At 46.0% G+C, this 25,122-nt stretch overlaps 1 protein-coding gene across 1 annotated transcript in view; it reads right to left on the bottom strand.

Annotated features, from left to right (window-relative positions):
- The window catches only part of GALNT5 (polypeptide N-acetylgalactosaminyltransferase 5), a 43,018-nt gene extending 28,948 nt beyond the window's left edge, over nucleotides 1-14,070 (bottom strand). Inside the window, exon 1 of the mRNA XM_055307752.1 lies at nucleotides 12,707-14,070. Within this exon, the coding sequence (XP_055163727.1) occupies nucleotides 12,707-14,070 (1,364 nt within the window). The remainder of the gene's footprint in view (nucleotides 1-12,706) is intronic.
- Between the last annotated feature and the right edge of the window lie 11,052 nt (nucleotides 14,071-25,122).

A 25,122-nucleotide genomic window follows, 5' to 3' on the forward strand; every position in this document is an offset into this window, starting at 1 on the left:
TCAGATCTTTATCCATTGATACCATACTTAATCTGTGTCTCCAGTTCTTCATCTTTAAAAGTAGGTAAAGGTTCTTATTTAACAAAGCTTTACAGCCTAGTGAGAATGCACATAAAATGTCTAGCACAGCTCCTGGCATAGGAATTCACCAAATGGTAGTTATTGTTGTCTTCATTAGACCATTTGCCACAAGAGAACTCTCTGACTTATTTAACGTTACCAGGTAGTTTATGATTACCCTTGCAACTAGCCTCCTGCCAAGAGCCAAAGGAAATATTCTTTCTCCCACTCTACATGTGAGTGTATTTACGGATATATGTGGAGATGTATAATTAAACTCTTCATCTTCCCTATCTATTTAGGGGTTACTTGCTGGGACTCTCTGTGCTACAGAGTAACCACAGTTGAAATAATTTTTCAGGCATAGAGAGGAGCATAAGGCTACAGTGGGAGCTGGTATTCAGGTGGGTTGGAATTGGTCTTGGTTTTTTTCCATGCCCTGCAATATGTACTGCCTCACTGCTGGCATTCTTCCATCCCCTGTCTGTGTTACTTTTCATAGGAGGAAGCCCAGTGTAACTTCACAAAGACTATTTACCATCCTTCCTACACAGCTACTGTTAGTAATGTCATAATTAAATTACAGTGATCATAAATATTATAGGCACTCTGTATTATTTCAGTTTAAGCCAACAACATCTCTTCCCCTTTTATGGATGAATAATTCAAATCATGGCAAGGCTAGTTCAGGATTACACTGTTGGTAAATGGCAGAGTTGGTTGGGACTCAAACTCTGGTCCGGTCTGGCTCCAGAAATAGCCATGCAGGAAGCCTTAAGTTCTCAAGAATAAAAGAATCTGGCAGCATATGTAGCATTTTGTGGGAGCAGGCACTTGTGCTAGACAATATAGCTACACTTCACTTAGTCTGTAAAAAAAGAAATAGATAAGAGCCAAACCCATAGAAAACCACACTTCCATACATTCACCATTTACCAACAGTACTTAATAAATTACTACTGTGTAGTAACAACTGCTGGGGATCCACATTATTACCCTCTTCTCTATCATAATAGAGCACACTGAAACTGGGGAAGTTAGACGACTTATTCAACATGATTCACCCAGAAAGGGTATGTATGGAAATGTGAACAAACAGTTGGCATTCCATTGCACTAGGCTGATTTTTCTGCACTGAAAGCATGGGTTTTGGAATCAGATATATATGTGGTCAAATACCAGATTCCCTAACTACTGGCTTAGGTAAGTGGTGTAACTTCTTTGAACCTCAGTTTGCCAGAGATTAAGAGCCTCCTAGCAGAGATTAAGAATCAGTTTATTGTAAGATTAGATGCAAATATTTTCTGAAACTCACCTACTATATATCTGAGACACAAGCAGATACTTAAGAAAAGGTAGGCAAACCCAGCTTTGGTCTGTAATTTCAATGGTTCCCTGAAGTGGGTGGTTATGATAGCAACCTGCAAAGCCTTATGAAAATATACATATCCAGTTACCGGCCCCAGAAAATCAATTCAGCAATTCTGAATAGACCCTGAGAATCTGTGTCTTAAAAAACGAACAACATAAATAAAAATCTACAAACAAAAAGACAACCCACAAGTTGTTATTAGGCCAGTTTGGGAACTTGAGCTCTAAGACAAAGTGGATTTAATTATTCTTACCGTTGGTGGATAATCCTAAAAAAAATAAATAGATAAATTGAGGGCTGACAGGAACATGTCCTGATGTAAAATCAAAATGACACATTTTCCTGTTAACGTTAACTAGCAGGCAGCCTAAACTAATCTGATTCTACAGTAGAGATTCATGTTTAGAAATACAAATTGGTATTTGTAAATAATATGAGATATCCCTGACTTCACTAAGGTCTGTATTAGTTTCCTGTGGCTACTATAACAAATTACAAAAGCCAAACAAATAAAACCCAGAAAAACTGCTTATCAGTTTCTTCTTCAATTTATCTTTTTTTTCTCACATTTTACTATGAACAGAAAGGAAATACCAGGCCACACCTTTACCACTCGGCTTGAAATTCTCTTCAGCTACCTATCTAAGTTGATGGCTTGCAAGTCCTGCTTTCCATACAGCTGTCAGACATAATTTCGTCAAGGTTTCTGCCACTATCTTGGACGATCATTTTCCCTCCAATTCCCACTAATGTGTTCTGCATTTCCTTCTGAGCCCTCACAATGCTCCTATTTTTACCAACATTCTGTTCAAGACGACATATGTATGCTTAAAGAGGACAGAAGCTTTCTTTTCTGTACTTCTCACTTTCTCCTAAGCCCTTACCTGTAGCATCTTTAACATGCATGTTTCTACCAACAATTTCTTCAGGGCAACTTAGGCTTTGCCAATCATGCTTCTCAAAATTCTCCCAGATTTTATTATTCAGTTCTTTGAATATTACTTGGATAATACCGTCACATTGTTAGGTATTTGTTACAGCAGCAACCCACTCCTTGAAACCAAAATTATATTAGTTTTCTGCAGCTGCCATAACAAATTTTATGGCTTAAAACAACAGAAACATTCTTTCTCAGTTCTGGAGGCCATAGCATTAATTTATTGATTTTATTTCTTTTCTGCTACATCCAGAATTTCCTGCTTCGTACAATGTGCCACAAGCTTCTAGCACAGTTGGACATAACTAATATTTGATAAATATGTATTAAATGGGTAGATAAAAAATGGAAATGGAATGAAGCTTAAATCAAAACATTAATGGTGGAAGAAGAGATCTTTTTCTTTCAGATAGGAAGAAAAAAAGGTGATAATATATACAGATGAGTTTATGCACAGAGAAGTTGAAAGAATTTGTAGCTCATATTGGAGGAAAGTTTGTTTGTTAATGTGATAGGCTGGGGCTTTGAGAAGAATAGAGAATATCTGGAACAGACACTATGGGTAATGGGAGAGAGAACTGGCCAACTACACATAAAAGGATTTCTGAGGGGCGCTAAGTACTTTACTGAATTTGGAGATCTCAAAATTTTAGTCAAAGTACCAGTGTGATTTGCTCTACCAGGATCTGCCAGCTTGGGCAAAGGGGGAGATAAAAGCAGACTGGTAAATTAATCCAAGTCTAGGGGTTGTTAGAACAAACAAAAGGGAAAGAAAAATGGTAGAGGATTTTAAAGATACTGGTATAAAATGGGTAAAGGTTCCATCGTGGGCTGTATGTTGGGAGAGAGAAAGTAAAACTAAGAGGAGTTTAATAGCCTGACGAAGACATCAGTGACTTCCTATGACTTCCTCATCTCTAACTTTATAACATAAGTGGATGGAAAATGCACACTTTATGCTCAAATATTCCTTACACTATTTTGGTGCTGAGAAAAATAAAAAAATTCTAAAAAGGAAGGGTCAGCCCCTCAAAATTCTGCCTGAGTCACCTGAACCAACAACCCTTGCTGTGAAGTCCTGGGAATTGCTTTATTGTTAAAATTTGGTCGACTTTCGAAAATCTAGTTACAAACGAGAATGCGCTGGGGAGTCAACCAAGCGGGCTAATGCAGATGAATCTTCTTATATAATAAGAAATGAGTAGGTTTTTGGTTTCTTTCAGAAGAAAGTTCCAAGCTCCGCCAAATAGCTGAGCGTCCACCCTCCCCATCCTGTCGTGGTGCCTTAGTTGTACCTACCGTATGGGTAGGGTCACGAAGGATTCCACTAGATGCCAGTGTCCCAAGAAATAAGCAGCACCTATGCCACTTATTGGCAGACATGGATTTCAGATGCATTTAAATAATCCATTGAAAACAACTCTGTGGCAGGTTATATCGTACGGGTCACACTGGAAAAAGGGGCAGCATCGAAGGATGGGGAAGAGGGGCACAGAAGGAGGTGAGAGAGGCTTGAAATATGAAGTTGCAGAGCATGCCTTGCTCTGGGTGGCTGAGATGTCAGGCCACTCTGACATTTATATGTATCTAGTTTCCTGCACAGCTAAGCAGGTTAGACATGTTTCCAGGTGTCTAGAAGAACTAGCAAGCTTGCTTTGTTGGAAGGCGACGTGCATCAGACCAGAAAGGCTTTCCACGTTCACTTTTGCACCCTTCTTAAGTACTGACAGTCATCTAATTACTACAGGTTGTAAAAATTTTTTCAAATTTATCCTCCACTGACCCAACTAAAAGCAAATTTCCTTTTTTCCAATTTGCCTATGGGAAACCCTGCTTTCTGCTGGATTGAGGGGAGGAGCTGCAGCTCAAATAAAGCCTCATTTAAATGCAAGCTATTTCAGGGTTTGTAATCTTTTTTGAGGTTAAGAAATCATATTTTTATTCTATATGCTCATCCATTCCATAAGTTAGGTGGTTAGAGTCCACAGACTCCACACTATACCTAAAAATGAAACCCGTTCTGTTTTGTTTGGGGGAAAGCCTGGACTGACGTTATGACAGCCAATCCAAGTACTAAACACAAACGGGGACTGTCTTGAGGTCCACCGTCCCGCACACGGTTGATGCCACTGCCGTGGAACAGCTTTCTGGACTTCCTCTAGACTTGAGAAAGATGACAAGGGACTGAGTTTTGATTCCTTTCTGACAGTGTCTGCGTGACCATGAGTAACTGTGCACACCTTGCAGTTTCTTTACTTTTAGGGTCAAGATTACAATGTCTTCATCGCAGAATGTCTGTGAAGATTTGACATGATAACGGGCATAAAAATACCGCATAAGTTCCATAGTAAAAAACCCATGTGAGGACCTGCGGTCATCCACAATGCAAGCACAGACGTTTAGACTGGGCGGACTGACCTTTCCTCAGGCAACCCTTTAATTCAGATCCATCGAGGGCTCATCATTTACCAAGAGACTTAGGGAGCGATGCATTTCGCCTTTTGGCTTGTGTGTGCTGAATGCTCAGCCACCCACCTGATTTGAATGTCGTCTAATCCAGTAAAGAAGGGTTCAAATCATAAGATTTGGGGAATGATAACATTCTCTCATTTTTATGAATTTTTCATTTTATTCCAAAACCGTCAAAATGTACTGTGTGGGTCAAGTCTCAGTTTTCTCAGGTGTGAACGGAAGGAGACTATTTCTCAACCTCGATTTGCAATTCAACGAGTGCCTGGAGGTGAGCCTTCAGGGGCCTCCCCTCCCCAAGCTCTGCTATCTTCGGGAGGATCAGAAGGGGAACCAAGAATCCAGCGGCGGAGCTCCGTCCAGAATTGTATTCTTTTCTCCAAGACGTTCGATATATTGGGGCTTCTTTGCCTCTCCCTGATAACAGGGCACCGTTGTATAAAAAGTTTACTTTTATGTTTTGCTCTTTCTAGGGTAGACAACCCTGAGTCACACTCACCCCCTCTACCCCAAGGGCTCAGCCAGCGGAGGATGGGGGTCCTGAGGTCACCCTACAGCCATCAAAGCTCCCGGGCCCAGGATCAACGTTCCCCACTTGACCAGCTGCCTATTTTGAGTAGGCAGGTGTCAGAGCGAAGTCAGGATGAAACGGAAAAGAGCAGGGGTGGTGTAATGTGGCCGAAGTGGCTCTGGGCTGGTGATAGGGCACCTGGGGGGTAGCTCTGACCTGGAGCAAGTCACTTCCCTTCTCGGATTTCTCTGTAGTGTAAGGACTGGATTAGATGGACATGGACGCCTCATCTAGTACTAACGTTCCGTGTTGTCTACGCAGCTTGAGCCTGGTTCACCCATGAGTGCTTCCCTCCGGATCATGAGACCTTTGAGAAAAGGTGAATTAATTTTTTTTCCCCTATGGCTTTACACCTTTCCACGTTCTCTCACTGGTCCTCAGAAGAGGCACGACCAGGTCCTGAGGGATCCGGGTTCTGCTGACTCTCCCCGGCCTGGTTTCCCTCCCCCCTACCTCCATGTCGGATTTCCTTCAGTTTCTTAGTGGATCAGTTTGGTTTTTACCCCTTCTCCCCACTTCTCTGACTCCCTACCCGTCAGGTCCAGGCCCTCTCTCCAGGGCTGGGGTCCCCCTTCCCTGCCCCGGGGGTACCCTGTGCTCCCACAGGACACCCTGCTGATCTGGCCGTGCAGCCAGGGCCCTGGCCCCGGCACCACACCCGGCTGGGGGCTCGGCCTGGCTCCCCCGGAGCTGCGGGGTCGGCATTTCAGGCTCCCCCTGCTCAGCGCCGCATAGGAAGGAAACCACGGCCCGGGCACCCCGTCGAGGCGCCGGCGGCTGCAAAACTGAGGCCTTCCGCAGGCCGCTGGCCCCTGGGCAAGGAAGAGCGAGAGACACGTTTTAATTTCTGGCGGAGCTGAATGCCTGTGGGGAAGCAGAGGGGAAGGAAGGAGGAGCCGCAGCCTGGGCAAAGGGGCCTGGAATGAGGAGTCGGGAACCTTCCCTGGGAATCCGCAGCTCGGCTTCGGCCTGCGGGGACAGCGGACGGGTCACTTGCTCCTTCCGAGCCGGGCTGCAAACCAGAGAGCGACAGCGCGGCCCTCACGGTGCTGCCGCGAGGACCGGTTCGAGCAGCTCGTGCAGGAGCTCGTGCACACCCGACACTACACGCGCACGCACGCACTCGGCGTTCCTGGAGCGCGCACGGGCTCGCCGGCCGGGCCTCCTGCGCCGGGGCGCACACCCGGGGGGCGGGGGGGGGCCTCGGAGGGACCCGGAGCCCCACCACGAGCTCGGCCAGCCAGGCCTCCTGCGCCGGGGCCCACGCGGGGGGCGGGGGGGGGGGCACCCGGAGGGACCGGCCCGCGTGGGCGACGAGCAACAGGAGGCCGAGGGGCACGGTGCGCTGCGCCCCCCCCCCACGGGCCAGCGGAGGAGATGACTTAGTTTGGAATAATGCAGACTTTTTTTTAAACATAGAGGGGACTCTCAAAAGCTCCTTTCGTTCTGAAAGCAAACAACAAAACACAGCTTCCCACCCTGTTCTTTATCCTCACTTTTCTGACCGTCGAGCAAACCATGTTTCCCTTCTTGAGAAGCGCTGCGCCCAGTGGGCGGCCCGGGCGGGCCGGCCCGCAGGTAGTTACTGTGGGAGCCAAGGGACCCGGGGCAACCCTGCAGCAAGGGTTTGATCAAATTGGGCGGGCGGTTGAATGAGCACAGGGATTAGAGGAGCAAACGAGAAGCAAACATAGGTTTCCAATTCCTCCGTTTACTCACTCCTCTGTCCCAGAGACACTTCTAGGTCTTCGGCGGTATTCACCAGAAAAAGTCACTGACCTGCTTTAACATTTCTCAGTTTTACATTAAGCAGGCCCTGTTTAATCGTTTTCTCCCCTTTGAGTTAGTAGCAGAAATGTGTTTTGTGTCCTCTGATCATCTTCCTCCTCGTTACTCTCGAGTGATGGGGAGAGTGCGGTAAACTAACCTATTGGAAGGCTCTGTGTCATCTTTTGGCCACATTTAACCTTTGTTCCGCTACGGGCTAGCCTGTGCCTTCTTTTTTATTTTATTTTATTTTTACTTATTTATTCAGGAGAAACAGAGAGAGAGACACACACACAGAGAGAGAGAGGCAGAGACACAGGCAGAGGGAGAAGCAGGCTCCATGCAGGGAGCCGGACGTGGGACTCGATCCCGGTCTCCAGGATCAGGCCGTGGGCCGAAGGCAGGCGCTAAACCGCTGTGCCACCAGGGCTGCCCTAGCCTGTACCTTCTAAACAAATTTTTGTTTTTTATTTCCTGCTCGCCGATGTGACTTTTCAGTGAAAAAGCACACTGTGCTCTAACACACACAGACACACAAATGTGCATGCACACACACACACACACACACACACAGAGATGATTCAGAAGCACCAGAAAGAACCTTTTTAGGTCATCCTGTCAGATATTTCTTTCCTGCTCCCGTTCCGTTTCCCAGGGAGCTAGCTCCTCTGGGTCAATTTTAGATAAATCTTCCTCTTCACTGTTAGTCACAAAAGCCATCTCATTTCATCAATTGAAATACCAGTCCTGTGTCAAAATAATTTGAACTTCATTTAACTTTCAAGTTTCTCTTTTCTCCCAGCCGGATAAACCTTCAGGAGCCTGAACTTCAGAAGGATACGTGGTCAGTTTATTTTTTCTCTCCTGACTCCTCCTCCTCCTCCTCCTCTAGTAATTTACTAGTTATGGTTTTTGACCTCAGTAGGATTGGGAGGGGGAGGAGGGGGTGGAAATGAAGGTCCTACAAAGTTTTTTCTTTCCCCTCGGTAATTTAGACTGGTTTGTGGCAAACGCACGGTGCTCTCCTTTGCTTTTCATATGTGCCAGAAGAAAACTCTCTGTGTAGGAAGGAATCAAATTATTGGTTGACAGCCCCAGCTCTGGGCCAAGAGAGTAAAGATCGGTTTTCATTGTTTTAGAGAGACTCTTGCCAGAGTTCTGTAGGAAAAGCCAAGCATTAAATTAGGCAGTCGAGTAGCCTCATGACGATGCAGCAGTGGTGGAACAGCATGCTGTAACTCTCATTGTACTTTAAAAACTAAATGCTGGCAGTGAAAAATTTTCTGAGTCATTTTTCTCTAAAACAGATTCCAGAAGTGCACTCTTAAAATAAGTTCATTTTTGGAGTTTCATCTTCACTAGATAGCGGCAGGCCAGGAGACGGACTCCCTTCCCTGCATTTTCCATAGCTAGGACCATGGTTTAGCAAACTCTGTGTATATTGATGGATTATTGCTGGCTGCAACAAAGTTCGATAACTAAGAGCAAGAACTGTAAGGATTAGCTTTTTATAAAGAAAAGAGATTAATTATGGCACTTCAAAATGACTATAAAAATTTGTATTTGAAGCATATTTTAGAGGCAAAACTGTATTTTACTTACTGACATCCAACGTTGTTATAAATGAGATTTTTCCTCCCTTGAAAGTCAAAACATGAAAATGAAAAACCAAGCAACAAAACAATGAACTAAAGAACAAGTATGAATCAATGAACAGACCACAGTGTTAGAACAGGGCGTATTTACCCTACACGAGATACCATTCTACTGTATATATTCAAAATGAAAAATAAGGAAGTCATTACTAATTTATAAGAAGACTTACTGCATGCCATATTTGAAAAGCTACCTCTCGTTTACTGCTTTAAAATAGTACCGATTTTCAAAATGCATGTCTGAGAAACATACCTTTTAAGGCCATATTGCTTAGTGCAACGGGGGCAAACAATGAAAAGACAGTGTTTCCTGAGAAGCTGATACTGAGGACACAAAACAGATTCGTGAGGCGCTGGTGAAGGAAGAGCACACGACGGGGAGTGTTTCAGTAGCCGTGAGCACATTAAAGGTTGTTGGAATTGAGAGGTCACGGTTGAATCATGGTCCCGGAGGAGATAAGCTGCAGCTGGATTTTGAGTAATGCCAGGGCAGTACGTGTGGGAGAAAAGGGTGAGGATTCTGCAGGGCAGGATGGTGGGGCCAGTGGGAAGGCACCAGCTAAGAGGAACATCAGTGGATGGTACCAAACATGATGTACAGGAACAGGTAATGAGATTTTTTCTCTTTCTTTCTCTTTCTTTCTTTCTTTCTTTCTTTCTTTCTTTCTTTCTTTCTTTCTTTCTTTCTTTTTTAAGATTTTATTTATTTACTCATGAGAGACACAGAGAGAGGCAGAGACACAGGCAGAGGGAGAAGCAGGCTCCCTGTAGGGAGCCTGGTGCGGGACTCGATCCCAAGACCCTGGGATCACCCCCTGAGCCGAAGGGAGATGCTCCACTGCTGAGGCTCCCCGGCGTCCCAATGAGATACTTTCTTAATGCAAAGGGGCCACAGTAGAGAGAATGTCATATGCAGAAAGCTCCAGCTACACTGCTAGGGACAGAGACTAGGGTGGCATTGCAAAGGAGAGTGAGAATAAGGACGACAGCCAGGGGTCCTTGTGCTTTTGGCAGAGGCCACGATTGCATCTCCAGAAGTTAGAAATGGTTCTCTGGGGCTCAGGAGAAAAGGAGGGAAGAGCAGTTTCAGAAAAGAGGGTTTGATTTTGGAACCAGGGCAGGTGAAAGGGTCTTGGGACTGATGCCCAGAGCCCTCCTTCTCAGGGCCAACCTCATCCTAGTGTTACCAGTTAAATCATTCCTAAGAAGATCAACTGGTAACTAGTTATCTTTACTCACAGGAATTGAATTTAAATAAACATACTAGCACATCTATGGTTTTTGTTCTTTTGGGGGTTCAATGTATATTCAATAAGCAGTTACCATATGCCAGTCACTGTGCTAATCATTCCATAGTGGAGCATTTTTGGGAAATGTAACTAGCAGTGAGGGAGACAGCCCCCAGAACTCTCAACATTTAAGGGCTTTCGTGGGCTGCTGCTGTAGCTAATTTTAAGGCAAGCCCTCCTGTCCGCCTGTATTCTTATAGATCTCTCGGTCTCTCCCCGTCTCTCTCTCTCACACGTTCTCTTATTATATTTTATGATAATCTCCCCCTCGTGCTGACTTTTAAATCTTATTGTGTGCATTCTTGAAGGCATTTCATTTGCTTTTTGCGCCAAGGCTGAAAATAAATAAAATCAAAGTAAGGAAACTTCAAATTGTGCCAACCTGATGAATCAAATGTTTTTCATTTGTCTTTTCTCCCAACCTTTACCCATATGAATACATAATTTGCATGTATTTAGAGTCAGAGGGTTTGGGCAAAAAAAAAAGAAAATTAATTTACCCCCTCTCAAGGAAGAGTGGCGCACAAGGGCTATACATACTTCAGCGGGGCCTGTGCATAGGATCCCTGGTGGCCACAGTGTCACCTCCATCCTGGTGGCGTGGAGCGTCAGGGAGGCAGCTTGCCGAGAGCGCCTATGTTTAGCCAAGGTGGGTTGTGTGATAAGAGGGAGGGGGCCTGGCCACATGCTGTCTGACTCATTCTCTCAAGCACACGTGTCACTTTCTCCTCAGTCGGGACAGCCTCCTTCAGAAGACAGAGCCTGACTGTGCTGTTCCTGCCACCTTCATCTTCCACAGACCAATTTTCAGAAGCTAGTAGGCCCTGGGCAGCGTCGAGCCTTCCAGAATTCACATCATTATTCTGGCAGCTGGCCCTCACACCGTCGCCCTTTGTGGGCCCTGGAACTGCGGCCCGTGCTCCTGGGCAGTGGCTGACTGTTCCCCGGGCTCCTGAGCAGTGGGCCAGGCCACCGGAGGCAGCAGGAATGAAGCTCCGTGACCCCCGCTTCGTTCTCTGGCATTTCGTGTGCAAAGCTGGTAGATTTGTGTGCACACGTAAATATACGTGAGACATGTGATGTGCAGGATTTCAATCAGGGCTGGTCCAATGTAACTTTTAGGGTCCTTCTGACGGGTAATCAGCCAGAGATAAAGAGCACAGCCCAATTCTGAGCATGGATTTCAGTAACACCTTTACGTTCACCGCTCTAGGACCACAGACACTATCACTTCCCAGGGCCTCAGTTTCATCATCTTAATGTTGGGCATATTTGTGTTCTCCCGGGTTACGAGTTTTATCAGGGTAAGGGACATGAGTGGCACGGTGCTTAGCTGGTAGCCACCTGCCGATGACGGAGAGAGCTGAAAACGGCTTCCCTTAGCTGACATCGCAGTGAAGAGGCTCCTGTCACTAATAGGACAGGCACATCTGCATCTGCCTTCCACCCGGTGACGCTGACCACACAGATCACAAACAAGAGTTTGCCACAGAGGCCAGACAAGGCCATTGGCCTGCACACCACAGGTGCTAAGTTCGAATCTTGACATTACCTAATTCCAACTTCTAGGCAAATATTGTTTGGCTCAGGAATTGAATATCAGGGTATGCGGGGAACTGTATTATCAACTAATGGATAGTAAACATATGGCTGCAAGGTACCCTCACTTATGAGTGGGCCAAAAAGAACCAGGAACCAAACTACATTAGAATCAGATGAGATATTTGTGATTTGAGCCACCTCCTGGTCACGTGGTCACAGGGGTTTGGTTCATTGATGAACTGGTTCACGAAGGCTCACTGAGCACCTTCAGAGGATACAGCTAGGAAAGTGATACAGTTTCTGAGTGCCCTCATCTAGTAATTCGAACCCATAATATCTGCTGGCTCCTTTCCGGGGGCTCTGTTCGTGTGATGTGTAAACAGGCTCTTTGTAAATGGTGAAGTTCTAAACATACAAGTGGTGATTTATGTCCTCTCATACATCCCGTAGGTGTCTCAGTTTAGGAATTGATTGACTTGTACCAACACTATTTTTCCTCTGTGACTGAACTCCTGAAATGTCTACCATCCCCCCTACAAAGGGTATTAAATTTAGGGACTGAAGTCATTTCTTCACTTGCCATTATGGTGATCACTCATCATACGCTACAATTCCGGGGAGGCCTAGAAGGCACCTGCTCTGTGCTCATTTCCCAAATAGATAGATCCCTGCCAAACTTGCTAATGATGTAAAGTCCCGAAACTGAGAATTTGCTTCATTGTCACTATTTCAACGGAATGGCATCTTAAGCCCCACCATTTATATATACCTCATTAGGAATGAAGTCCGCCTAATAGTTTTAATAGGTTTTCAGTAGAGGAAAGGAATGGAACATGAGCTAATAGGGGTGAGAGCCCAAGTCTCGGAGAAGTGAGGTGGAGAGAGAACACGGCGGGTATGCGAGGTCGCAAGTTTTCTCCGTGGACTACCTGGACCGTGTGTAACGGGTAGTGTTGCTCTGATTCGCTAGGTGACCAGCAATCACGCAACATGATCTAGACACGGATCTTCAGGTGGAGGAAAGAGAAGAGGAATGCGTCTTACCCAGCAGGTCTTGTGTCTTCGATGGCTCTGTCCACGGGGATCAAGTCGCTGAGGTAGACGTTGAAGTTTCCTTCTTTCCACCTTCTTTCTGCCTCCTTCTCCTTCCCACGGGGAACGACCACGGGCCGTCCAAACTGGCCCGGAGCTTTGGGGTCCCTTGGAGAGAGCGTGGCGTCGATCCTCGACACAGGGCGCACGGCGTGTTGAGCAGGTGACCGGGCTCCTGGGCGACTTCGGCGGAGGCCCGCAGGGGGCGCCCCTGTGGGCGGGGGCTCGGCCGCGGCGGGGGCGGAGGCGGAGGCGGGGGCGGGGGCGGCGGCCGGGCTTCTCCTCGCGGAGGTGGCTTGGCCTCGGCCGTCCCCCAGGGCAGCGGGGAGTTCGGCCTTGTTTTCCGCCTCTGTTCTAGGCACCTGCTTGGGCTCCGGCCTTGGCTCCTCCTCCTTGGTCACGATCACAACGTGGCCTGCGGAGGAACCGGGCGCCCTCCCGGCGGCCGCTGTGGCCGCGCCCCCCGCCGGCCCCGCTCCCGGCCCGCGTTCCCCGGCAGGCCGCCCCCGGGGGCCTCCCGAACTGGCCCCGGGCTGGGGGAAGGCGAGGGTCCCGTCGGCTCTGCCTCGGTCTCGGTCTCGGTTCGCGGCTGGGTCTCGGCTCGGAGGCCCCGCTGCGTCGAGGGCGCCGGCTTCCCGGGGCTCGGGCACCGCTGCGCTGGCGGGCCGCGCGCCTCCCTCGGGGCCGCCGCCCTCCCCCCGGGCTCGCCCGGCCGCCGGCGCCCGCGGGCCAGCGCGGAGCCCGGGAGCCGTCGGGGCCTCGGCGGGTGCGTCCACGCGGCCCGCGCGCGCAGAGGTCGCGGCCGCTCGGGCTCCGGGCGCGGCTGCGGGGGGGGCGGGCGGAGCCCCGCGAGCCGTGCCCCGAGCTGTGTCCCGCTGGGCGGTGCGCGGCCCGGCGCGAGCCCCTGCCCGGGGCTGCAGAGGCGCAGGGGGCCGCCGAGCGGCGACCCGGCCTCCCGCGGCGCGGCGCGTCCTCCCGTCCGTCGGGGCCGCGGCCGGGGCGGCGTCAGCCCGCAGCGCGGTGCCCGCCGCCCCCCGAGGGCGCTCCCGGGGCCCCGGGTCCTGCCCGCGCGGCCTCGCCGGGGGCCTCCCGCCCTCCCCGCCGCCGCGCGGGGGCGCCGCCTGGTCCCGCTCGGGCCGCGCCCGGAACCCCACCGGCTCCCTGCGGACGCCGCGCGCCTGGAGCAGCCGGGAGCCGGCGTCGCTGAAGGACAGGCGCAGGGCTGCCATGTCGAAGAGCAGCCAGAGGACGGACGCCGCGAACACGAACGCCAGGACCCGCCCGCTGCCTCGGAAGAACTTGCGCAGCCCGTTCATGGTGCAGGGGCGCCGCCCGCCGCTCCGCTCCCCGCGCCCGCCGGCCCGGCCCCGCGCCCGCCGGCCGCCCCGTCGCCCCGCAGCTCGCCGCGGGCGGGGGGCGCTGCTGCGACGGCCGGGCCGCGGCTGCCTGCGTGGCGCCTGGCGGCGGAGACCCGGGCCGGCCCCGCGGGCGCCCGCGACACCGGCTGACCCCGCCCCCGCCCCCGCCCCCGCCCCGGCCCCCGCCCCCGCCCCGGCCCCGCAGGCGTCGCGCCGCCGCCCGCCCCGCGGCTCCCTGGCGCCCCGCGCGGCCGCCCTCGGGGCCCGGGAAGGGGGGGGGGCGCCTCCCCCCGGCACCCCCGTGACCCCCGCCGCCCCGCAGCCCCCTGGCGCCCTCCAAGGCCGCCCTCGGGGCCCGGGAAGTGGGGGGGCCGCCTCCGCCCCGTCGCCCCCGCAGCTCAGTGTCGCCCCGCGCGGCCGCCCTCGGGGCCCGGGAAGGGCCCCCGCCTCCGCCCAGTCGCCCCCGTGACCCCCGCGGCCCCGGGTCTCCTGGCGCCCCGCCCGGCGCGCTCCGTGGGGCTCGCACCTGCTGAGCTACGCGAGACTGTGCGTGTGTCTGGGCAGCTGGAGGGAAGGGAGCTTGCGGGCTCAGCCCCCCGCCCCCCGGGCGCCCGGGATGCGTGCGCCCCGTCCACGGCCTGCCCACCGGGCCTGCCCACCGGGCCGCGTAGCCCCACGCCAGCCGTGGGCGTTGGTTATTCAGAAGTTTCCCTCCAGCGGCAGTCAAAAGGCTGCTTGAGACGTCAGCGGTTTTTCCAAGTGACTCCACCTCTTTTTATCATTAGAGTCACTGGATAGAAACTTAATTTGTCATATTGCTGCAGAAGCTCCTAAAGGCTTACTCTCAGCTTCGGTCGGTATCTTGTCGCGGATCAGTGGCAGACACTTTGTCCCAGGGGTTGGGCCAGACTTGCAGAGGCACGGAGACCGGCCAGCAGTGGTCCCCACACAGAGGGCGGGTTAGGATCACCCCAAAGAAGTACACGCCCCCCTCCCCCCCCCCCCCCGCCGGCCCAGTTTTCAGTGACAGACAGGGGGTGGGGGCAGCCACCGCAGTTGGTCTGCTGTCCTACTTTTAGGAAGCTCCCAGGTCTTTATGATGCACAGCCAAAGCTGAGAAACGCTGATCTGGAATAAAATGCCTCTTATTTTTTTAAAAAATATTTTATTTATTTATTTGATAGAGAGCACGAGCAGGGGGAGTGGCAGAGGGAGAGAGAGAAGCGGACTCCTGCTGAGCAGGTGCCTGACCCGAGGGCCCGAGGCTCCATCCTGGGACCGGGATCATGACCTGAGCAGAAGGCAGATGCTTAACTGACTGAGCCACCCAGGCGTCCCCTTTTTTGTTTGTTTGTTTGCTTTTAAACACTGTTCATAACTTTTGTGAAATTCCCTCCCAGACAGAGTACAACGGAATCAAAACCTGCATTTGAACATCACCTGTTATAAACTTTGTCCGTAAAGTTTGAGAAGCACTTCCCAGGAGCTCTGTCCTCCGAGGAACTTCGAGTGACCTGTGGATGGCAATGCCACCTACTACTCTAGTGTTAGGAGGGGCCTAGCGTCTCTGCTGTCAGGTAAATTTAGACTCCCAAAGACTTCGGAAGGAAAGAAGGACAAATTCTGAATTCTCTGCACTTATGGTAGCATTTGGCCTTTAAATTTGCACCTCGCCCCAAAGAGGAAAAACCACATAATTGCAGCAATGGCAACATGTTTCTTGAATCCCTGGTTCACCTTCTTATTCAGTGCCAGCTCACTCCAATTTGGAATGTCCACATGGATGACAGCATTGGTAGCCCTCTGTGATTCATCCACTTTTCTAATATTTGTTATGTTTCATGGCTCCGGTCCTGTGTTAGGGGTTGAGGGATATTGAATAAAAGGACATAGTCCTTATCTTTGAGATCTCACACTCTGTTGGCGGACACAGACAGGTAGGCACATTTACAGGACATGGTAAAGTAATACAAGAGGATAATATATTGGATTCTACAGGGACCTAGCTTAGTTTCGAGATGCAGGAATAATTTTTGAAGAAACTATCCTTTAACTTGCAGGGTGAATGAGAACGTAATTATTTCTCCTCATATTATGGTGTGAGAAAAGAAACATTAGTTGGATGGTGAAAGGCAGATAAATTAGTAAAACCAGAGAAGTGTAGAGAGAGTATAGTACCCAAGGGGAAGCATAAATGTCTGAGAACAATATGATTGCAATAACAGGCTTTGCCATAATGGTCATGAGTGTGTGTGTGTGTGGGGGGGGGGTGCACCCGATATGCCCCCCCATTAGTAAAGTAAAAAGACTTTACTAATGTCTTTCCATTGAGTATCTCACTCAATCTCCAAACAACTCAAAAGGGAAGATAAAAAGCTTAGAGGGGTGAAACAACTTACAGTGGAAAAGGAGGATTTGGATTTCAAATATATGACTGTGTGATTGATGCTACAGTCCATGAACTTAAATGCCGTACGGTACTGCTTCTCTAGCTGTATAATCTTGTAAGTTAGTTAATTTTGTGTGTTTACTCTGTGATTAAAAAAAGAAAGTAACTTCTGCCTTGTAGGTGAATATAAAGATTAGAGAAAACAATTTTAAGTTCTTGTTATGTTGAACGATAATCACTGCCTCTAATACCGTTACTGATATTTTGTATGATAGGAGTGTGGGGTGCGTGTGGGAGACAGCATACCAGCTCTTCTCGAAAAACCAATAAGATGACTGATGACTAACATGATTTTGGCAACAGGGCAAGAAGGATATTTGAGTATTTTATTATTGGTTTGCTATTTCTAATTCCTTTACTTTGGATCCAATCAATGAACAGTTGTTCACTGAGAACTCACTAGAAGCCGGAAACATTGAAGTAGGTAACATTGTTTCCTCCCCTAATGACTTTAAAACTCTTGAATAGAAGAACACCTTCCGCATAAAGCGTAGCACAACTACTTGGGATCCAAGTTCCCAAATAAAGTGAAATTGTTTTTCATATCATGAATATGTGGTTTACATTATGATATTGCCTTAAATATGAAAATAGGCTGCTTTGAAATATTTTACTATCCAAGATTTAGGTCTTGTCCAACCACATCCCCACCCCAATGGTAGCTGGAATGACTCAAACTCCTGTTAGAAAAGTCAACACTTATCACATCCTTACTAATCTTGACAGCTTTAAAACACCACTTGAAAAATATCCCGAGTCTGCTATATGTATTTGATCTGAGAATAATGATTTCTTTTTCTCTGTCTGTCTGTCTCTCTGGTCTGTCCGTACAAATCAAAACATAAGGCATTTGCAACAGGAGGGAAAATTGTTAAGAAAATTAAAGGAGCGCCTCGGCTTATCTGCCAAGGTAAAGTTATTTATTAACCCTGGCTTAGTATCAAGTTCTAGCTGATGTAGAATACAGAATATGAGGAGTATATGAGAAAGGAGAGAAACAGCCTAGTCCCTTGCAACAGAAGGAGTGGATTGATAGGCTTGGTCTAAAGTAGTGACTGGACTGTTAACAGACATGGTCATGGATATGTTACACGAGAAAGAGCTCCTCTAAAGGCCTCTTAGGACCACTTGCCCATTTTCCGCCCCGGTTCCTATAAGAATCTGTAGGAATGACAAAAGTTAGTTGTAAATTTCATTATAGACCCGATGTTATGGATCTTCAGGAACTCAGCAATAATTTCTGGTGGCCCTCAGTATCTATACATATCTCCTCTTTTTTCCTCTCCTCTCTAGACACATGATACTACACCAATGACAAAGTGTGGATAAAAATAAATAGAAAACAAGGAAATTATACACTTAATAAAACTGTATATACACTTAATATAAGGTAATATATACATTATCCAACAGATGAACTTTCATATAGGTAAATAGTGTTGTTTTTTACTTTACTTGTATTAATTTCCATGTTACCACCAGAAAACTAAATATATAGGTGGGCTGACTAATTACTTCTGGCTGTTATTCCAAATGGTAGCTTTAGCTGGTCAAAGGATCCTGGGGTCCTAGGATAGAGCCTCCCTGCTCAGCGGCAGCCTGCTTCTCCTTCTCTTTCTGCTGTTTTCCCTGCTTGCACACTCTTTCTTTCTCTGTGTCAAATAGGATAAATAAATAAAATCTTCTAAAAAGAAAAGAGTTTGAGGATTCCTCAAAAAACTTAACAATAGAATTACTCTATGACCCAGTAATTCCACTACTGGGTGTTTACCCAAATAAAACAAAAATGCTGATTTAGAAAGATATATGCACTTTTATGTTTACTATAGCATCATTTACAATAGCCAAAATATAGAAGCAAACCTGAATGTCCATTGATAGATGAATGAATAAAGAAATAAAGATAATGTCACACACACACGAATATTACACAGCCATAAAAAGGAAAATCTTGCCATTTGCAACACATGGATGGTTCTAGAGAGTATAATGCTAAGTGAAACACCAGTGAGAGAAGGACAAATACCACATGATTTCACTCGCATACGGAATTTAAGAAACAAAATGAATGAACAAAGAAAAAAAAGACTTATTTTTTTTTTCTTTCAACATTTATTTACATTCAAGTTAGTTCACATATAGTGTTGTATTAGTTTCAGGGGTAGAGTTTAGTGTCTTCTCAGTTTCATATGACACCCAGTGCCCTCCGGTACGTCAAGTGCCCTCCTAATGCCCATCACCCAATTGCCTCATCCCCCCACCTATCTTTCCCTCCAGCAACTTTCAGTTTGTTCCCTATAGTTAGCTGTCTCTAATGGTTTGCCTCTCCCTCTGTCTTTATCTTATTTTTCAGAAGATACTTAAATACAGAGAACAAATTGGTGGTTGCCAGAGGGAAGGTGGGTAGGGGATGAGTAAAAGATAAAGAGATTAAGAGTACAATTATCTTGATGAGCACTGAGAAATGTACAGAATTGTTAAATGATTATATTGTATACCTGAAACTAATATAATATTGTATATTAATTTTAATTGAATAGTATGTGTGAATATATATAAATAGTATATAGATATATAGACATATATATATATATATATAAATCTGTGTGTGTATGTGTGTGCGTGTGTGTGTATAACAAATATTTATTAAGTACCTACCATGTGCTACATTCTGGGAAAACAAAGAAACTGAAACTCATAGTTTAGTGTATTATTCTCAATTTTTTTGTACATCATAAAGCTCATGGGAAAGGATTGTTAAAATATAGATTCCCATGTTCTACTCTCAGAGATTTTACGGTCAGATGAAGGATTTGGGATCTAGATTTTTAATTAGATTATTGGATGATTCTGATGCAGATGAACCAAGAACCATACTTTGATTCTCAATGGTTCAATGGCAGAGGCAAATACATTAATACTAAATTTAAAAAGTGAAACAAGCAGCTTATTGATTATGGTGGTTGAGAAGGCTTCTGGTGGTGATGATTGTAATGAAAAATAGTCAGAAGAAAGGCAGGCAGGGACAAGAGGCCCCACCCTAAGAGGAAAGCCCCCATAAGAGGATTTTCCACCACCCTGGATGGAGCCCTTCACCCTTTCTCAAGTGATAGGTAGTTGACAAAAATCTGATAGGGTAACAGGCACATGGAGAGTTAATTGGATTAAGAAAGCCTGCCAACAACCCCATAAAAACCCCTAGACTTAGAAACTCGGGACCTTCTCAGGTCCCTTCCCTCTTCAAGAGCTTTGTACTATCAGTCAATAAACTTTACTTTGCTGCCCAACACTCTTCATCTGGTCTACCTCTTCATTCTTAAAAAGCAGCATGACCAAGAACCATGGACACCAAAGAAAATGAAATCCCACATCGATTGTATGTGAAATCACCTTATGGATAGAGAGGGATTCCAGACCCAGACTCAGAGTGGAGATTGTGCCAGGGACCCTTCCCAAGAGTGATGAAGGCTTAGAAGTATATGAAGAGGGTGCAAGGGAGGATGGGTGGGAGGGGTAGGGGACCAGAACTCAAGGCTTAGGAGTGTTTGGTAATCAATTATAATTTCTCAGTCAGTGAGACAAGGAATATGGAGTAAACCCAGGGCATATAGAATGAACTCAAATCACCTGAGTGACTGGCTGAATATTATATTTTTGTCCAGTGGTTCCCAACTTTAGCAGGAACCAGAATCACCCAGAAGACTAGCAGCTCTACTCTCAGAGATTCCAATTGAGTGGGTTTGCGATGAGTTCCAGAATTTACTTGTAATTTATAACAAATTCTCTAATAAGGCTAATTGTGCTAGTCAGGTGACCACACTTTGAGAAACATTGGCTTTTTTTTCTGAGAATGAGGAGTGTAGAGAAATAGGTATGTAGAGGATGATGATGACTTTGACTGGTATGTTGAGTTTCAAATGGAAATGGATATTTGGTTAGAGACGTTCTAGAAAGAAAGAAGAAAGAAAGAAAGAAAGAAAGAAAGAAAGAAAGAAAGAAAGAAAGAAAGAAAGAAAGAGAAAGAAAGAAAGAAAGAAAGAAAGAAAAGGATTTTAGGAAAGAAGATAGGGCTCAAGGCCTCTGTGGAATCATAAGCATGTATGTAATATTATATGCATAAGGTTACTCTACAATGGCAGAAACATGAAAATGGCTGGGAAACTCATATAAAGAAGGTTGAAGAAATGTATAATATAAAAGAATGAGAAAGAATAGAGAGCAGGAAGGCTGGACAAGAATAATGTCAGGAGATCCCAGAGAGGAGACAAGAGAGAATGGAAGACAGTCAACAGAGTCAGAGGCTTCTTAGAAGTTAAGCCAAATGTATTCTAAAAATAGTCCCTTAGATTTGCCAGTTAACAGTTCTTCAGTGGCCTTCAGTGAGTCTGCTTTTATTGAGGTGAAATCCATATAACAAAATTATTTTAAAGTGAACAATTCAGTGCTACTTAATATATTTACAGGGTTGTACAAGCACCACCTCTATCTAGCTCCAAAAATGTTCATCATCCCCAAAGGACACCCCATCTTATTAAGCAGTCCATGGCAAACCCACTTTACTTTCCGTGTCTACCTCTTCTGGATATTTCATGTAAATGGAATCATACAACATGTGACCTTTTCACAATGTTCTGGGCACTAAGAATACAAGAGTGACTAAACCAGAGAAGGTTCCATCGTCCTGTAGTTCACACTCTAGTTGGAGATACACAAATAAAGAACCTGGCAAAAGGTACAATTTTAGGTATTGATGCATGCTAGAGAGAGAAATAAAAAGGATATAGAGAGATGAATAAGGTTATAAACCAGGTATACTTCTTTAAAGAGATAATATCTAAGCAGAAACCTGAACCAAGTGAGGGAGTGACCCATCATACATCCAGGAGAAGAGATTTGAGGTGAAGAAAGCAGAAAGAGCCAAGACTTGAATTTTTTTTTTTTTTGGAAGAAGTTTAATCAAAGGCAGCCAGAGGCATGTAAATGAATTTGAGTACATTTACAATATTAAATTTATCATGGACATGCAAAATAAAAAAAAAGACTTGTAATAAATGCAATATGACTGATAATGATTTCGTTAATTGATCTCCAAACAAACTTTTAACTTAAGGCACTTTTATTTTGCCAACAAAGAACAATGAACATTAAAGTAAAACTGTCCACCATAAAATGACAAGCCTGGGGTGTGGGGAATGGGTAGAAGTGGGAGCCTAACAATTGTAATATTGTAGAATTTTTTGACTCCAAAGAACCAATTTTTACCCCCTTAAGGGCAATACAACTTTACTGAGAAAAGAATGCACCCACTGAACTGTAATGCCTCTCACAAACACATAACTCATGGTAAAATTCCTTGTAAACAAATCTTATAAATACATACATACATACATACATACATATATACATGCATGTATACATATTTGCTTAATAAATATAATTTACTTAATATTTACATATTAAGTAAATATGTATGTATACATAAATATGTATATAAATATGTATGTATATATAAATATGTATGTATACATACATATTTACTTTTTTCTTGTAAATAATGCCTTTTTTTTTAGGATTTTATTTATTTATTTGAGAGACAGAGAGAGAGAAAGAGCCCAAGCAGGGACTGAGTAGGGAGCCTGATGTGGGGCTTGATCCCAGGCCTCTGGGATTAGGATTTGAGCTGAAAGCAAATGCTTAACCAACTGAGCCGCCCAGGTGCCCCTAAGTAATGTTTTTTAAATAAACACTTTTAATGTAAAATTTTCTTACAAATAAGAGAATAAAAAGGATAAGTCAATGACTTGATGAGACTGTCTTTTGATTTGAAGACAGAGAAGACCTGAATGTTTTTCAAGAATAAGGCAGAAAGATGGTAAGACTGAAGATAGAGAGTAGATAAGCCCTTATCAGATAAAAGGGAAGGCCTAGAGGAGACAGAAAATAGGTTTAAGAACCCAGGTGGATTATTTAATTCATTAGAAAAGACCGGAGGTGTGTTTCATTTTGAAATTGTACCTGTTCCAGGGCAGATAAGGATGAGTAGATACGGGAGCAAGGGAAGTTGAGGGACTTTGTGCCCAAATGCTTCAGATTGTGTGAAATAAGTACAAGGCAGACATGACAAGTTGGGAGCCAATGAGAAGGGAGTCAACTTGGTAAAAGGTGGGAGTCATTTGTTATGAAGAGAGAAAAATGCAGCTAACTCAGAACAAGGGTAAGAATTGTAAGAGAACTTTGAGAGTCCCACTGACATTTAAACCAATGTCTCTAATCCAGGGGAAAACATTCTGAGTGACAATAGAATAGAGTAGGGATCTGGACAGTCACATAGCATTCATGACGCAAACTGACAGATGGTGATGGGGAAGCAGAAACAGGATCTCCTTTCTTTCTTATGAAAGATAGACAACTTTTTAAAGATTATTTATTTATTCACGAAAGACACACACAGAGAGGCAGAGACACAGGCAGAGGGAGAGGCAGAGGGAGAGGCAGGCTCCATGCAGGGAACCCGATGCGGGACTCGATCCCAGGACCCTGGGCTGAAGGCGACGGTAACCCGCTGAGCCACTGGGGCTGCCCCTCTTTCTTCTTTTCTGTGTAGTCTCTTTGTCAGGCGTCTAGCCCATCAGCAGGGCTTGAACTCACAACCTTGAAGTCAAGACGTGAGCTGAGGTCAAGGGTTAGAAGCTTACCCGCCCCGCCCCAACCCAATGGTGATTTTTGACCAGCTTGGTGGGAAGCCAGATGTCACAGAACACTTCTTATCTTTTGTAGGAAGTGGAATGGTTGGGTCTTAAGGCATTCATAAAATCTGTACAGGTTAGAATAGGAGGTAGGTGCTAGGGTTACTGTTTGTTTTTTGGGTGGAAGGAGACATAATGACAACAGGTGTGCAGGGGATTTAGCCTTTGAAAATATATCACTAATGATATAAACGTTCTTCTGTCACTTTTGGCAGAAACTGGATTAATCTTCAGCTGCTCTTTCTACACCACTCACTTAAAAGTTTCAGTGACTCATATGCAGAGCTTCAGTAAAGAGAGCAAAGATGTGGGCAAGTCTTTGTTTGGCCAGAGCAAAATTGCCAGGTGAAAGAAAATGAGCGCTTGGTACCCAATCCTTGCCCTGACCCCCAGGGAGCTCCACATGCCCAGCTTGGGCCACCTGTGGGATTCCAGGTGCCTACACAAATACTGCTCTCAGGACATATCCGGACACTTCTTTCTTTTCCCATCCTTCCTATTCTGGAAACTTCCTGTTCTGTGACCTTCATTTTAGCAAAGAGAAGAGGAGTAGAAAAAGAAATGTCATGGGAAGAGCAGATAGCAGAAGCTAGGAAGGGCATTCGAGGGCACTTTTCCTGTGTTGTGAAAAGGTGGGATGAAATTAAAGCCTTTCAAATACAGCAAGATGCTGTTTCTTCTTTCCCCCCCGCTCTCCCCCCACCAACTCAACTTCTGCCCCCAGGAGAAAGATCAAAATAACTGTCTGTGGGATGAAATGCTGACAATGACTTTGGATCCAATTACATTATCATAACCTGGAAACAACCCTTTCATTTGAGGCTTGCTGAAATAGTGAACTGTGAAACTCAAATCCCAATGTGAGAAATGAAAGAGATTTGAACTCAGGGCTCTTTGGACATTTCCCTCAACATCAAAGCAGATTTTTTAAATCTGAAAAGCAGGATAGGAAAGGGACAAGGGATACACTATCTGAAAAATGGTGGAAACAATATCTCATTGGAAATGAAACCAAGAAAGGAAAAGACAAATAGGTTCAGATTAATGTGAGGCTTGTAATTTATCAGAGGATCTGAATTTTGTTTACATTATCACATTTCAGAGTTACTTGGCCCTTCTTATGGTCTAAGTGTTTTCTTCACCTCTGGAAGATGAGAATGAATTTATTACTCAAGGCTGAACACACAGGAGATAGGCGTATGCAAGTATCCATTCACGGTTGAATTAGGAGAAGTAAAGACAGCTCTAAGCACCTCCCACCACCACCAATTTCAAGGGGCAGGAAATATGTCAGGAATTAGGTGAATTCTCCCCCACGTACTGTGGATAGACTGGAGCCATGCAAAGAAGGAATGCTTGAGAAGGAAAGATGAACAACATGTAGATTTTACATGTGTGCACACCTATGTGTCCATACATTTCCCTGCAAACACGCAAACTTGCAGTTTATGCAGTTTATGTTTGTGTGCACATATTCATAGTTACATGCATATGCATGTATAGAATTTACAGAGCACACCCAAACAAATACACGCCAGATGTGCCAATTTGGAGCTCTGTAAGAAAAAAAATTACTATTGAGAAAGAAATGAAACAAGACTTCGAAAGACATTGATCATACTACCAGCTATTCTGGTTTATGGAGGACATGTCATATGTTTTGCATATGTCTATTTTGGGTAAAAGAAAACTCAGGGGCAACATTACAACTACTTCAAAATTTGGGAGCAATATCATGTGGAAGAAGAATGCGGCTTATTCCATATGGTTTCAGGGGGTAGAAATGAGGCTGAGGCGTAGCAGATTTCTATTCTG

This window comes from Nyctereutes procyonoides, unplaced genomic scaffold (genome assembly GCF_905146905.1).
Source record: "Nyctereutes procyonoides isolate TBG_1078 unplaced genomic scaffold, NYPRO_anot_genome, whole genome shotgun sequence".
NCBI lineage: Eukaryota > Metazoa > Chordata > Mammalia > Carnivora > Canidae > Nyctereutes > Nyctereutes procyonoides.